Here is a 13,114-nt window from a genome sequence, read left to right as displayed (position 1 = left end):
TGTGACTTCAAAATGATTCTCTGTGTGGCATCAAATTGAAAATGTTAATTTGCCATGAATGTTATGTTCTTTCTTAGTCCCCTCTCTGTCCCTCCCTTTAAATGTACTGAGCAATTTCTAATATACTGTAGCAGTTATAACATGACTTTACGTATTTTTTTATTTTTTTTTTAAGTGATATCTGCATGTTTGATTTTGTTGTATATATCAGGTTTAGCATGATTATGGGGACTTTTTAAAAAAAAATGCAACATTTATGTTACTATCAAGGCATGCAATCTGATTTTTCAAAAAAAATATTTTTAGCTCCATTGATTAAATTAAGCCTTGGACTTTACTAGTGGGCGGATTCCCGCGCTTTACTTTTACGTCACTCCACGAGCAGACACGGTGTTGCCAAGTCCGTACCTTTCCCGCGCAATTGGGCTACTTTTACACTGTTGCCGCGGGTTGTTTTTCATTGAAGCGACCCCAGTTCTGTGATATTTAACCTCAACTTTTACCAGGGGAACCCCACCAGAAAATGTGTATTTACCCCCCGGAACGCGAATTTTTTTTTTTTTTTTTTTTTTTTACAGGAGAATCTCCTCTAGAAAGCGACCTGGCTAGGTTTGAGTAGCAGCTGGGCGGGTATTGCTTAGAAAACCTGGCAACTCTGAGGCCTGAGCTAAATACGGATACTGATGGAATCTAAGTGGAATAACGTCTATAATCAGGTGACAGCACGGTGAAGACTGCAGCCAAATTTTGTTAAGATATTTGCAGCTCATAAATAAGTGAATATTTACAATTTCACGGTCCCGCTGTCCACGTTGTCATGCTAAGTGTCACTAGCTTGCTAAGTGAACTAGCATAGATGGCTAGCGTAAACTACAATTTGTGTGTCCCCAAACAATGTGGATGGTCTGAACCGTATAAAATGTAAGCGTTTTTAAATACATTTTACGTGAAAGTGTATTTGTGTGGTAATATTACGACGTGCTATTTAAATGCCTGTGTTTGTGTTTGCATGACAGTAAGTTAATGTACATAAATATGAGTAATGTTAACGTCATTAAAAAATACATTTCAAATAAATAAAAATGTTTTCTAGTATCAAAATTGATTTAAAATACAAATCGTGTTTTATTAATGTATCTTTCTTTCTTTACGTATAAGTTCGTATACAAGCAGAATCATAAGCAAGTGCACCTACAAGAGACTCAAATGTTTTCTAATTCTGCTTAACGTACTCTGTATCTTTAGATGCGACTTTTAACTTACCACGCGCGGCTGTACACATCCACGCGGTGATGTGACACGGAAACATTTAGTCATCCTCTCCTCCATGTAGGTGAGTACACAGATTTATAGCATGTTAAATAGTAGATCTGTTTTTTCTTCTTCTTATTGCCTATTGTTGAATTCAAACTTATTTAAAAAAAATACACAACAATATAGCATAAGTCATTAATTGCCTAGCTCAGTGAAATGTTGTTTCTACAAGGCCTAGAGCAAGACAGATAAAATCACAAAAATATATGATACAATGACACACTATGCAACTTTCTCTTCCTCTGTGTTTATTTATTTATTTTTTATACATAGACAGCACCATGCCCTTGGAGGAGGGACCACAATCCTCTGCTAAAAGTAAGGCATTCTAATATTACACAATTACATTTTAGGGTTTGTTTGTTTTGTGTGTGTTAAATCACTGAGCACTGGACAGCCTGGATGGACTAATAAAATACTAGTTAACTGAATAAACATACACAGTTAGGATAAGAAAATCAATTTTTATAATAAAGAACTTTTAAAAGGGAGATGAAAACCTTTCTATATGTATGTTGTTGACGTAAGAGGATGTGCCCTCCAATCAAACTGTACAGCATTTCGGCACAAACTGACCAGTCACTTGTTAGAAATCTAGTAAAATTAGACAAATGCCAATAATGGACAGGTTGTGAGACACTTCCTCATCTTCAAAAAAAAATATAAACAACACTACAAAAAAATAATAATAATAATTACTTGGAGTAATTACTACCTAGACTTCAATAAATATGGGTAAATTATGAAGATGAGCATTGCTCATGAGGAATTGTTGCCTGAAGACATCTAATAAATAAGAACAATTTAAAATTTTAAGGGTATATCTAAAATTTGAAAGATCAGTAAATTTGGTATTGTGTTGGGTGACCACTGATGTCCAATGTAACATCTGTGTCCTGAAGCAAAACTAGTTGAGAAGCAATGATTTAGAGAATGCATGTACATGTTTTGTAGAACCAGAAAGGCGTCCAGCTGACATCTCTGGCAGGTGAGTTGTCTAAAAACAAATATGCAGCAATCCATTAGCCATCCAATTATGTGTTTAAATTACAAATCTAAAACAAATAAATATCTAAATCTATTATTTACCCCATCCGAAGGACTAGTAGAGGAGAAGAGCCTGTTGCTGGTCCTTCCAGCTCCCAAAGACAGGGTTACTGCAGCTGCTGTCAACTTCTGTACAATAGTGTGGAACAGGTATGTAACTCTCCGTCTTTCCTTCTTTTGAATTACTGTTGTGGTTAAGTTATTGGTCAAAGTATCTGTTAAGCATGGGTTAATAGACATTCTGAGTTATGGCTTTTTTTGTAAACAATTTGTTGTTGTTTTCTGCAGCACATCTTGAGTGCCCAACATAGAGAAGTGGTAAGAGCTGCTAGAGCTAATGTTTCTTCTGGAAGTTTGTTAGAGAGATTTCTCCAAGATGTGCTTCAGCATCATCCTCATCACTACAATGATACACGGTATTCTTCCCACATAAGATTTCTTATAGCCTTGTTCACACGTACCCATAACTAGGGCTGGGTATAGAATTAGATTCTTTTTAGGTACCTAACAGATTGCCTCAATACCATTGAGTTTCAAAAAATGTTTTGTCATTCGGTACCAAATTTTGATACCTAAGGGGTTAACCTCATCAAAGTCAGTGAGGCAGTAAGCATACAGCATCCTTTATGTGCCTATATCAGTGATTGGCTCTGGCTAGGTATTAAAGGGGGGGTGAAATGCTCGTTTTCACTCAATATCCTGTTAATCTTGAGTACATATAGAGTAGTACTGCATCCTTCATAAATCCAAAAAGTCTTTAGTTTTATTATATTCATAAGAGAAAGATAGTCTGTACCGATTTTTCCCAGAAAAACACGACCGGCTGGAGGCGTGACGTGTGGGAGGGGCTAAAGAATCACGAGCGCGAATAGGCTTTTGCGTTGAGAGCATGTGGAAGCTGTGACATTACCGTGAGGGAAAACCCATCATCCAAAACAAACCATGGCTTACAGTCAGATTCAGCCGTTTATTTATGATCCAGAATCAGATCCAGATGCTGAAACTGAACGAAAGCAGCAGCAGCAACGACTCGCTCCGAGCGGGGCTCGAACCCGAGTCTCTGGCATGGGAGGGTACGCACTAACAAGGAGGCAGAGATATTTGAAGCAGTTTTACTCACCGCCTGCGGTTCCAACACACGATCGTGACCCTTTTTCCTTGGGATTGCATCATCCTTAAGAAATAAACGATACGCAAATCCGTCGTCAAACTGGGCCTTGTTTGTAAAACAAGCATCTTCGAAATGCAGGGAACAAACAAAAACACTTGCACAACTCCGTTGATGCTCTGTAAAAATAAACTCCATCCACTGGTCCCTTAATGCTGTTTTTTTGGTAATCTGTGCAGGGTTGTCTTGCCCTGGCAACCAAAAACACACTTCTTTTGTGACTTTTCGCGACGCTCTCGCTCTGATCAGTGAATCGCTCTGATCAGTGAAATGTCTGTGCTCAGCCTCGCTATACGGGAGCGCGCTCTTCCGGCAGAAGTGCCTTAGGACCCATATAAGGAAATTCCGCTCCATCTAACGTCACACAGAGCCATACTCGAAAAAAACTTTCCGAAACTTGTGACAAACCGGAAGGAGTATTTTGGGAACAAAAATACTCCTTCAAACGTACAACTTAATTTTTGAAACTTTGTCCATGTTTAGCATGGGAATCCAACTCTTTAACAGTGTAAAAAACTCAGTATGCATGAAATAGCATTTCACCCCCCCTTTAAGGAAAACAGGGCTTGAAAACGGAAAAAAAATTCAATCGGTTCACTCCGAGCAGAATCAATATTTTAACGTTTCTGTTCTGCGTTCCTCTGATATTATTACCGTTCCAAAACCGGTTCGGGTGGAAGAAAAACCGGTTAATAACGTTATTTAAAAAAAAAAAACACTTGCATAAGATTGCGTTTTGAGAGTGAAAAAAAAAAAAACTTAAAGGGTTAGTTCACCCCAATAGCAAAATTATGGCATTAATAACCTACCTTCATGTTGTTTCAAACCCGTAAGACCTCTGTTTACCTTTGGAACACAGTTTAAGATATTTTAGATTTAGTCCAAGAGCTCTCAGTCCCTCCATTGAAGCTGTGTGAACGGTCTACTGTCCATGTCCAGAAAGGTAAGAAAAACATCTTCAAAGTAGTCCATGTGACATCAGAGGGTCGGTTAGAATTTTTTGAAGCATCGAAAATACATTTTAGTCCAAAAATAGCAAAAAACAATGACTTTATTCAGCATTGTCTTCTCTTCCGTGTCTGTTGTGAGAGAGAGTTCAAAACAAAGCAGTCTGGATATCCGGTTCGCGAACGAATCATTCAGTTCACCAAATCGAACTGAATCTTTTAAACGGTTCGTATCTCTAATACGTATTAATCCACAAATGACTTAAGCTGTTAACTTTTTTTAATGCTGATGACACTCCCTCTGAGTTCAAACAAACCAATATCCCGGAGTAATTCATTTACTCAAACAGTACACTGACTGAAATGCTGTGAAGAGAGAACTGAGGATGAACACCGAGCCGAGCCAGATAAAGAACAATAGACTGACTCGTTCACGAGTCAAGAACCGGTTGCATCGGTTTTCGGATCACCAGTAGTTCTTTCGGACATTTCGAGTCAATAAACCGGTTGAAGAAAACGGTTTACCGGTTCTTTTGCGCTCGACGTAATGGCATCATTTGCAATTCTTGCCCTTGATTCAAGCCTTCGGTTTACCCGTGCTCATAACATTAGCACAGAATCAGTTCAGAATCAATCACCAAAAGAATCAGTTTGGTTCAGACGCTCTGTGTGTCGGTCTGCTTCACGCTGAATCACACATGCGCAGTATCATCAGCTCCTCGGTTCACGAATCGGACGTGTCTGACAGAAACGGTTCTTGACTCGTGAATGAGTCAATGTTTTGTTCGTTATCTGGCTCGGCTCGGTGTTCATCTTCAGTTGTCTCTTCACAGCAGTTCAGTCAGTGTACTGTTTGAATACATGAATTACTCCGGGATATTGGTTTCTTTGAACTCAGAGGTATTGTCAGCCACATTAAAAAAGTTAACAGCTTAAGTCATTTGTGGATTAAAGCGTATTAGAGATGCGAACCGTTTAAAACGATTCAGTCCGATTTGGTCCGATTTGGTGAACTGAATGATTCGTTCGCGAACCGGATATCCAGACTGCTTTGTTTTGAACTCTCTCTCACAACAGACATGGAAGAGAAGAGAATGCTGAATAAAGTCATCGTTTTTGCTATTTTTGGACCAAAATGTGTGTGTGTGTATATATAATATATATATACAGTATTGTTCAAAATAATAGCAGTACAATGTGACTAACCAGAATAATCAAGGTTTTTAGTATATTTTTTATTGCTACGTGGCAAACAAGTTACCAGTAGGTTCAGTAGATTGTCAGAAAACAAACAAGACCCAGCATTCATGATATGCACGCTCTTAAGGCTGTGCAATTGGGCAATTAGTTGAAAGGGGTGTGTTCAAAAAAATAGCAGTGTCTACCTTTGACTGTACAAACTCAAAACTATTTTGTACAAACATTTTTTTTTTCTGGGATTTAGCAATCTTGTGAATCACTAAACTAATATTTAGTTGTATGACCACAGTTTTTTAAAACTGCTTGACATCTGTGTGGCATGGAGTCAACCAACTTGTGGCACCTCTCAGCTGTTATTCCACTCCATGATTCTTTAACAACATTCCACAATTCATTCACATTTCTTGGTTTTGCTTCAGAAACAGCATTTTTGATATCACCCCACAAGTTCTCAATTGGATTAAGGTCTGGAGATTGGGCTGGCCACTCCATAACATTAATTTTGTTGGTTTGGAACCAAGACTTTGCCCGTTTACTAGTGTGTTTTGGGTCATTGTCTTGTTGAAACAACCATTTCAAGGGCATGTCCTCTTCAGCATAGGGCAACATGACCTCTTCAAGTATTTTAACATATGCAAACTGATCCATGATCCCTGGTATGCGATAAATAGGCCCAACACCATAGTAGGAGAAACATGCCCATATCATGATGCTTGCACCTCCATGCTTCACTGTCTTCACTGTGTACTGTGGCTTGAATTCAGAGTTTGGGGGTCATCTCACAAACTGCCTGTGGCCCTTGGACCCAAAAAGAACAATTTTACTCTCATCAGTCCACAAAATGTTCCTCCATTTCTCTTTAGGCCAGTTGATGTGTTCTTTGGCAAATTGTAACCTCTTCTGCACATGCCTTTTTTTTAACAGAGGGACTTTGCGGGGGATTCTTGAAAATAGATTAGCTTCACACAGACGTCTTCTAACTGTCACAGTACTTACAGGTAACTCCAGACTGTCTTCGATCATCCTGGAGGTTATCATTGGCTGAGCCTTTGCCATTCTGGTTATTCTTCTATCCATTTTGATGGTTGTCTTCCGTTTTCTTCCACGTCTCTCTGGTTTTGCTCTCCATTTTAAGGCATTGGAGATCATTTTAGCTGAACAGCCTATCATTTTTTGCACCTTTTTATAGGTTTTCCCCTCTCTAATCAACTTTTTAATCAAAGTACGCTGTTCTTCTGAACAATGTCTTGAACGACCCATTTTCCTCAGCTTTCAAATGCATGTTCAACAAGTGTTGGCTTCATCCTTAAATAGGGGCCACCTGATTCACACCTGTTTCTTCACAAAATTGATGACCTCAGTGATTGAATGCCACACTGCTATTTTTTTGAACACACCCCTTTCAACTAATTCAACTAATTGCCCAATTGCACAGCCTTAAGAGCGTGCATATCATGAATGCTGGGTCTCATTTGTTTTCTGAGAATCTACTGAACCTACTGGTAACTTGTTTGCCACGTAGCAATAAAAAAATATACGAAAAACCTTGATTATTCTGGTTAGTCACATTGTACTGCTATTATTTTGAACAATACTGTATAAACTTATACTTTTTTTTAGAGAGAAAAAAAGATTATTTCATTCAGAAATAGATAATTTAAACCGTTTAACTGATTATTAATCGGTCAGAATTAGCTGATACAGTTTGCTGCATTCATGCACTCAGAAACCGGTGACTGTGAACGAATCAGCAGAGCTTGTACAAGCTTTTGTCATCGTTAAATCTTTCTCGGACGTTTCGAAATGTCGAAATTTGGTTTCGCATCTATCTGTGCATGATGATGTCTAATGGCATCGGCGAGCAGAGCTTCTCAGAGTTGTGAATAATCAGAAGAGAGCCGCGGTTCTCAGTTAGGCAGGAAAGGTTAAGCATGCTGGCGCTTGAGTGTCGAATGCACATGCACCAACGCCGAGAAAAAATAGGCAGTTTTTGCGCTGCGTCATCAGGCCTAATTTGGTCTTAATCCGGCCCTGAAGGCGATACATTGCCATTGCGACTTACCTATGATGAGTTCACAGCTGAGCGGACATTTCACTCGTTGGCTTCAGCACATTTGCATATGCCGTTCTGCTGGAATTGATGAATTGGTTGACAGCAAATATTAAATGGAACGAACCGAGGAATTTTTGGTTTTCATGAGCTGTATGCCAAAATCATCAGTATTAAAACAATAAAAGACCTGAAATATTTCAGTTGGTGTGCAATGAATCTAAAATATATGAAAGTTAAGTTTTTATTAATACATTATGGAAAATAATGAACTTTTATCACAATATGCAAATTTTTTGAAAAGGACCTGTATATCATAAAATAGGTATCGAAAAAAAGTATTGTTCAGGAACCGGTATTGAATATACCCAGCCCTTCCTATAATATATAATATACTTTAAGGCATTTTCAGTCACTGTTTTTGACACTTCTTTTTCTCTGTAGGCCTACCCATGCTGATCTACCTTCGTTAAACACCCCACTTGTCCCAAATGAGGTGCTCTCAGAGGTGTACTGTGGATCAGATGATGATGGTGTCTCTGTTGGGACACGTGAGGAGATGCCTACCTCTGATGAAGAGTCATCTGAAGTGCTGCAAATTGCAGCCTCAACTCCAGCAGTGATGATTGACCTTACTGCATCTACAGGCATACAAACCACTTCCCAAATAGGAAAAATGGTACCTGAACCACCTCCCTCTGAAAAGTACTCCCCCACACAGGGTTTTTTGCACAGGACTAGTGGCAGTTCTGCCAATGACAAGCCACATGCATCGCAACTGACACTACCTATTCAGAGACAAAGCTCACAAACACAGCACTCTGTACATCCCTATGCTTCAGAGGGTCCACCAGTTGCTAAGACTGGAGTTGTTGAACACAGGAAAGCGCAAAAGAAGACCAATAGGGATAAAGAGGGGAGCGACTCCATTATAGCTTACTGTGCCCCACCAGTTACAAAGTGCATTACCTCGAAGGACCAGCCTGCAACCTTTCAATCAGTGGCTGAAGAGTCCACAATGTGGATTTCAGCACTGCCACCTTGGAAAGGCCCCCATAGGGAACAGACATTCAGTCATCTATCTGACCAGATTCGAGATGTGATAGAGGAGGTTATTGAAAAATACTGTTATGGCCACAGTCTCAAAGTCGATCAGCAGGAGGATGATGGTAGCTTCATTCTGAGTCCTCAGTCTATGAGTGAATCCAAAGGCAGTGAAGAATGGGACAATGCAATACAGTTGTCTCTGGGAAAGGCAAAGGGTGAAGAAAAAAATTTAGCAGAGTTACTGGAAGTGCATATAAACCTTGAAGACCAAGGATACCAGACTCAGCTGGACACAGCCCTAAACACTGTGGGAACACCTGAGGAAAACAAAGAGAGTTCTGCTGATAAGGTGTTTCCCGATCTTCCCCACATACCACAGTCTTTTGTTGGCAAAACATTGACTCAGGTGATGTTTGAAGATGACATGAAGATAGACTCCATCGTGAAAGAGTTCCAACAAGGCCAGTTCCGTTGCTATTTTGACAGTGAATCATTAGCTAGGTTTGGGAAGCACAGAAAGAAAAGGAGAAAGAAAAAGAATCAGGACAAAAAAGAGAAGGTAGATAATGCTGGGTCGGAGCCTACAGACATCTTGCCACTCATGGATCACAATGAAGAAGACCCCAAACATTCCGCTATTTTGTTGAAGAAATCTAGGCATAAAATTTACAGACTTGCATCCCGTTGCCAAGTGGTAAAGGTAAGCCACAGTACACAGACCATCCCTCTTAGTTGCCCTGTGGTGCGGCGAAAATCATCACAAGAAGCATTCCCTTCCACACATAGTGAACAGCCGCTGCAATGCCCTAGCCCTGAAAGGACCCCTGATATGAAGACCAGACTCTGTGCTTTGAAGCTTCCAGCTTCTTACTTCAAGATAATGAGTCCTCTACAGCCCAAAACTATGGTGTTTGTGCTTTCTTCCCCAGATGGAGGTCAAGGATTCTCCAAGCCCACCCCTATTAAAAAAGCAGGGAGGAAACGGAAGTCATGTGATAGCGATGTTGGCCTGAAGTACAAATACAAAAAGACACCTCTTAAGTTCTATGATCCTTTGACCAATAGGATTTTAAAGAGTCCACCAAAAGGCATGTCTTTACCATGTAATTCCAAATCTCTTTCACATGTCCGACAGCTATTCCGTAGCCTCAGCCCAGATATTAATAAGGAGAGGCAGGGCATGGAGCAGGGGCAGTCATCAGGAGGTTCTCGGAAGGGCCGAGGTAGGAGCAGCATGGTTGATCTATGTACCTCCACCTCAGACTCTATTCTTGATAGTGGTGGCCCCTCAGAACCAGGTTCTTCTTTGTCTAGCAGCCGAAGAGCCTTATTCACCCGCTCCTCTATCTCAAGTAGCAGTTGTTTCCTCCTCGGACAGCTCACACCATCTACCCATGTGGATGATTCTTCCAAAGCACTTTCTCACTCTTGTGCAGGCAGTTCCTATAAGGTTGGAGGACTGGAACAAGAGGAACACCGCCAACAAACACCAGTTGACCAAACACCAATCAGGCGTAGCTCACGGAGGGCTGGACCTTTGACTCCAACCAAGAGACCACCAGTACCCCCTTACAGAACCAAGAGGAAATCACCCAAACCACAGCGCAAAGCAAAATCACAAGGCAATCTCCAGCAAACTGTTAGCTCCCGTATATCTGCAGAATGTAGGACATCTCCTAGAAACAAGAGCCCTGCTAGGGCCTCACTTAGATCATCGGCTTCTTCTAAACTGGCAGTTCAGCCGGTTATTACATCCTCTTCGAAACAAATAAATAAAATGCTCAAAGCCAGTGAACAGAAAAGAGTGAGGGGGAGGACCGCCGCTGTACATATAGCAGACTGAACATTATCAGACACCAGCCTTGAGCATAAACTGTCTTCTGTTCTTCAAATGGTGTATACACGCATGGTCAGATTTGTTGGTGCCCTTGGTAAATATGATCAGAGAAAGCTGTGGAAATAAATCTGCGTTGTTGATCCTTTTGATCTATTATTTAAAAAATTCACAAAAATCGAACCTTTCATTGGAGAAAAAGGATTTAAAATGGGGGGAAGTATCATTATGAAATAAATTTTCTCTAAAACACATTAGACACAATTAACGGTACCCTTTTATCCAATACTTTTTGAAACCTCAATTTGCCAAAATAGTATAGGAGTTTTCTCCTATAATGCCTAATGAGGTTAGAGAACACCTGACAAGAGATCAGAGACCATTCCTTCATCCAGAATCACTCCAGATTCCCAGCTCCATGACAGTGCTTGTCCTCTTCAGTTCACTATAGGGTGCAGGTCAGGGAACTGAAAATGGCCATAGCTGAAGCTTGGTTTTGTGCCCAGTGACCCATTTTTGTGTTGTTTTTAAGGTTTGTTTTTGGATTATTGTCAGGTTGGATGATCCAAACATGGCCCATTATAAGAATTCTAACAGAGTCAGTCAACTTTTGATTCTATCTGTTGGTATTTGATGGAATCAATGATGCTGTGTCCCTAAACAAGATGTCCAGGACCTTCAGCAGAAATATAAGCCCACAAATAAAAATACAACTATACATTTAATTTTACATATGGGGTACTTTTTATCCCTGCGTTCCTCAACCCATCTTGAGTGTTTGCTGCTAAAAAGCTATTTTTTTAGTTACAGCCGACCATAGAAGCCAGTCCCATTTTAAGTTCCAGTCATGTCTGACAACTGACTATGCTGGAGATAGTTTTTTGGTGAAAGCCCTCCCAAACAACATGTGGTGATGTAGGAGCTGTTTGATCTTTTTTTATTAAGGTTTTCTGACCCTGAAACTCAAACTATTTCTGCTATTCTCTAGTGGTGGTCCTTGAAGAGTCTTTGGCCACTCAATCTCTCCTCCTCAGTGTGCATTTGGATGATATAGACACGTTCTCTTCCAGGCAGATTCATAACATTTTCTGTTGATTGGAACTTATTAATTATTGCCCTGATGGTGGAAACAGGAATGTTCAATTATCTTTTGCTGCACATCAGAAATATATTCTTTGGTTTTTCTCATTGTGATGGGTGATTAATTTGGAATTTGGCCTTTGTTTTCCCTCCTATTTATATTTCTGTGAAACGGGAAGCAATGGCTGGATAATCTCACGTTCATAATCATGCTGGTGTGCTCAAAATTTTGAATTTGAATAGGAATATATTTCAGATATATTTTACTCATAAGAATTTCTAGGGGTACCAATAATTGTAATTGTGTCCAACATGCATCTGAGAAGAAAAAAACTAAACAAACAAACAAAAAAAAACGTTATTTCTTCTTCTCCAATGAAAGGTAAAATGTGATTTTTAACAATGCAGATTTTTCTTTGATCATATTTACCAAGGGTACCAACAATTCTGATAATGTTTGTAGTTTAGCACAGTTGAATTTCAGCTGACTGTTTCTATTTTTTTTTTCTGTATATGCTTGTTTATTTGTCAAATGCATTTTTTAACTTGTAATGAGTATATTTTTTTAAGTTTATAATGGGTATTTTCTCAAAAGTTGATGGTTGTAAATTAAATTTATAATGAATATTTTTGTCCTTGATAATATATCAAGAGCATGTTTTTCACAATGGGTTTTGGCACTCTGTTGAATTGTCTTTAAAATAGCAAACCAACAATTGCAAAAAGAAAATGCTTAAGACAAGCAATACACCACCTACACAAAGAGCAAATGTGCTCTTTGGGAATTAGCCTTTCATTCTCTCTCACAAACACAAAATACACATCCTTTATAGGCTTTGTACACTGTGTGGATTAATGTTTGCTCCAACTGCAGAGATAAAGGTAAAAAAAATATATACATATATTATTGCACTAACACTTTGCCTAATGGGTGTTGAGATCAAAGCATCTAAGAAGAGCCCAGCAGCCATGGTGATGATTGCGATCTTCCTTGAAAGTGCGCTGAAGCTACAACACTGTTTTTAAAAAGTGAAGTGAGGTTGGTTCATTGTCTTTCCCCTCAGGCTGGAGAAGAAATATAACACAAATATGTTTCCTGAGTGACCGTGGAAGCCTGAATATAAAAGGTCTTCTTTACAAGGTTAGCACTTCATATACACTTCACAGAGAGCAATACGTACAGTCAAATATAGGGTCCATACAAATAACGGGGGGGAAAAAGTATCAGATTATATCCCTTAGTGCAAAATCGCAGTGGTGTGGGTGGAAATATATGGAATAGAAAAATACATAAGGCAGCAATAAGCGTATATAAATACAGATTTATAAGTACAAAATACGTGTGCAAATAGTGTCTGAGAAATAGTTTACTTTCTTGACGAAGATAATTTTTTAATTAACTAATGTAGGCTATTTAATAGCCTATA

General features: G+C 39.3%; 1 protein-coding gene across 4 annotated transcripts; it reads left to right on the top strand.

The window, feature by feature from the left end:
• The first annotated feature begins 125 nt into the window (after positions 1 to 125).
• Positions 126 to 12,330, top strand: LOC128015388 (uncharacterized). 4 transcript variants are annotated; one of them, XM_052599197.1, is made up of 7 exons: positions 126 to 716; positions 1,246 to 1,329; positions 1,588 to 1,632; positions 2,269 to 2,302; positions 2,415 to 2,511; positions 2,650 to 2,777; positions 8,171 to 12,330. In XM_052599197.1, the coding sequence occupies exons 3-7, from the start codon at positions 1,596 to 1,598 to the stop codon at positions 10,614 to 10,616; spliced, it is 2,742 nt and encodes a 913-aa protein (XP_052455157.1). In that variant the 5' UTR covers positions 126 to 716; positions 1,246 to 1,329; positions 1,588 to 1,595; the 3' UTR covers positions 10,617 to 12,330. The 4 variants fall into 4 exon arrangements, with proteins under 4 accessions (XP_052455157.1, XP_052455154.1, XP_052455155.1 ...); XM_052599194.1 differs by having other exon boundaries at positions 1,246 to 1,333; XM_052599195.1 differs by having other exon boundaries at positions 126 to 921.
• Positions 12,331 to 13,114: the final 784 nt, after the last annotated feature.

The sequence above is a fragment of the Carassius gibelio genome, chromosome A6 (genome assembly GCF_023724105.1).
Source record: "Carassius gibelio isolate Cgi1373 ecotype wild population from Czech Republic chromosome A6, carGib1.2-hapl.c, whole genome shotgun sequence".
In the NCBI taxonomy this organism is placed as follows: Eukaryota; Metazoa; Chordata; class Actinopteri; order Cypriniformes; family Cyprinidae; genus Carassius; species Carassius gibelio.
This window is presented reverse-complemented; position numbering and strand designations above follow the sequence as displayed.

Coding starts and splice junctions, on each gene's coding strand:
- LOC128015388 (XM_052599197.1), top strand. CDS start 1,596: ATGCCCTTGGAGGAGGGACCACAATCCTCTGCTAAAA. Junction 1,633..2,268: donor ACCACAATCCTCTGCTAAAA/GTAAGGCATTCT, acceptor CATGTTTTGTAG/AACCAGAAAGGCGTCCAGCT. Junction 2,512..2,649: donor TGTACAATAGTGTGGAACAG/GTATGTAACTCT, acceptor TGTTTTCTGCAG/CACATCTTGAGTGCCCAACA.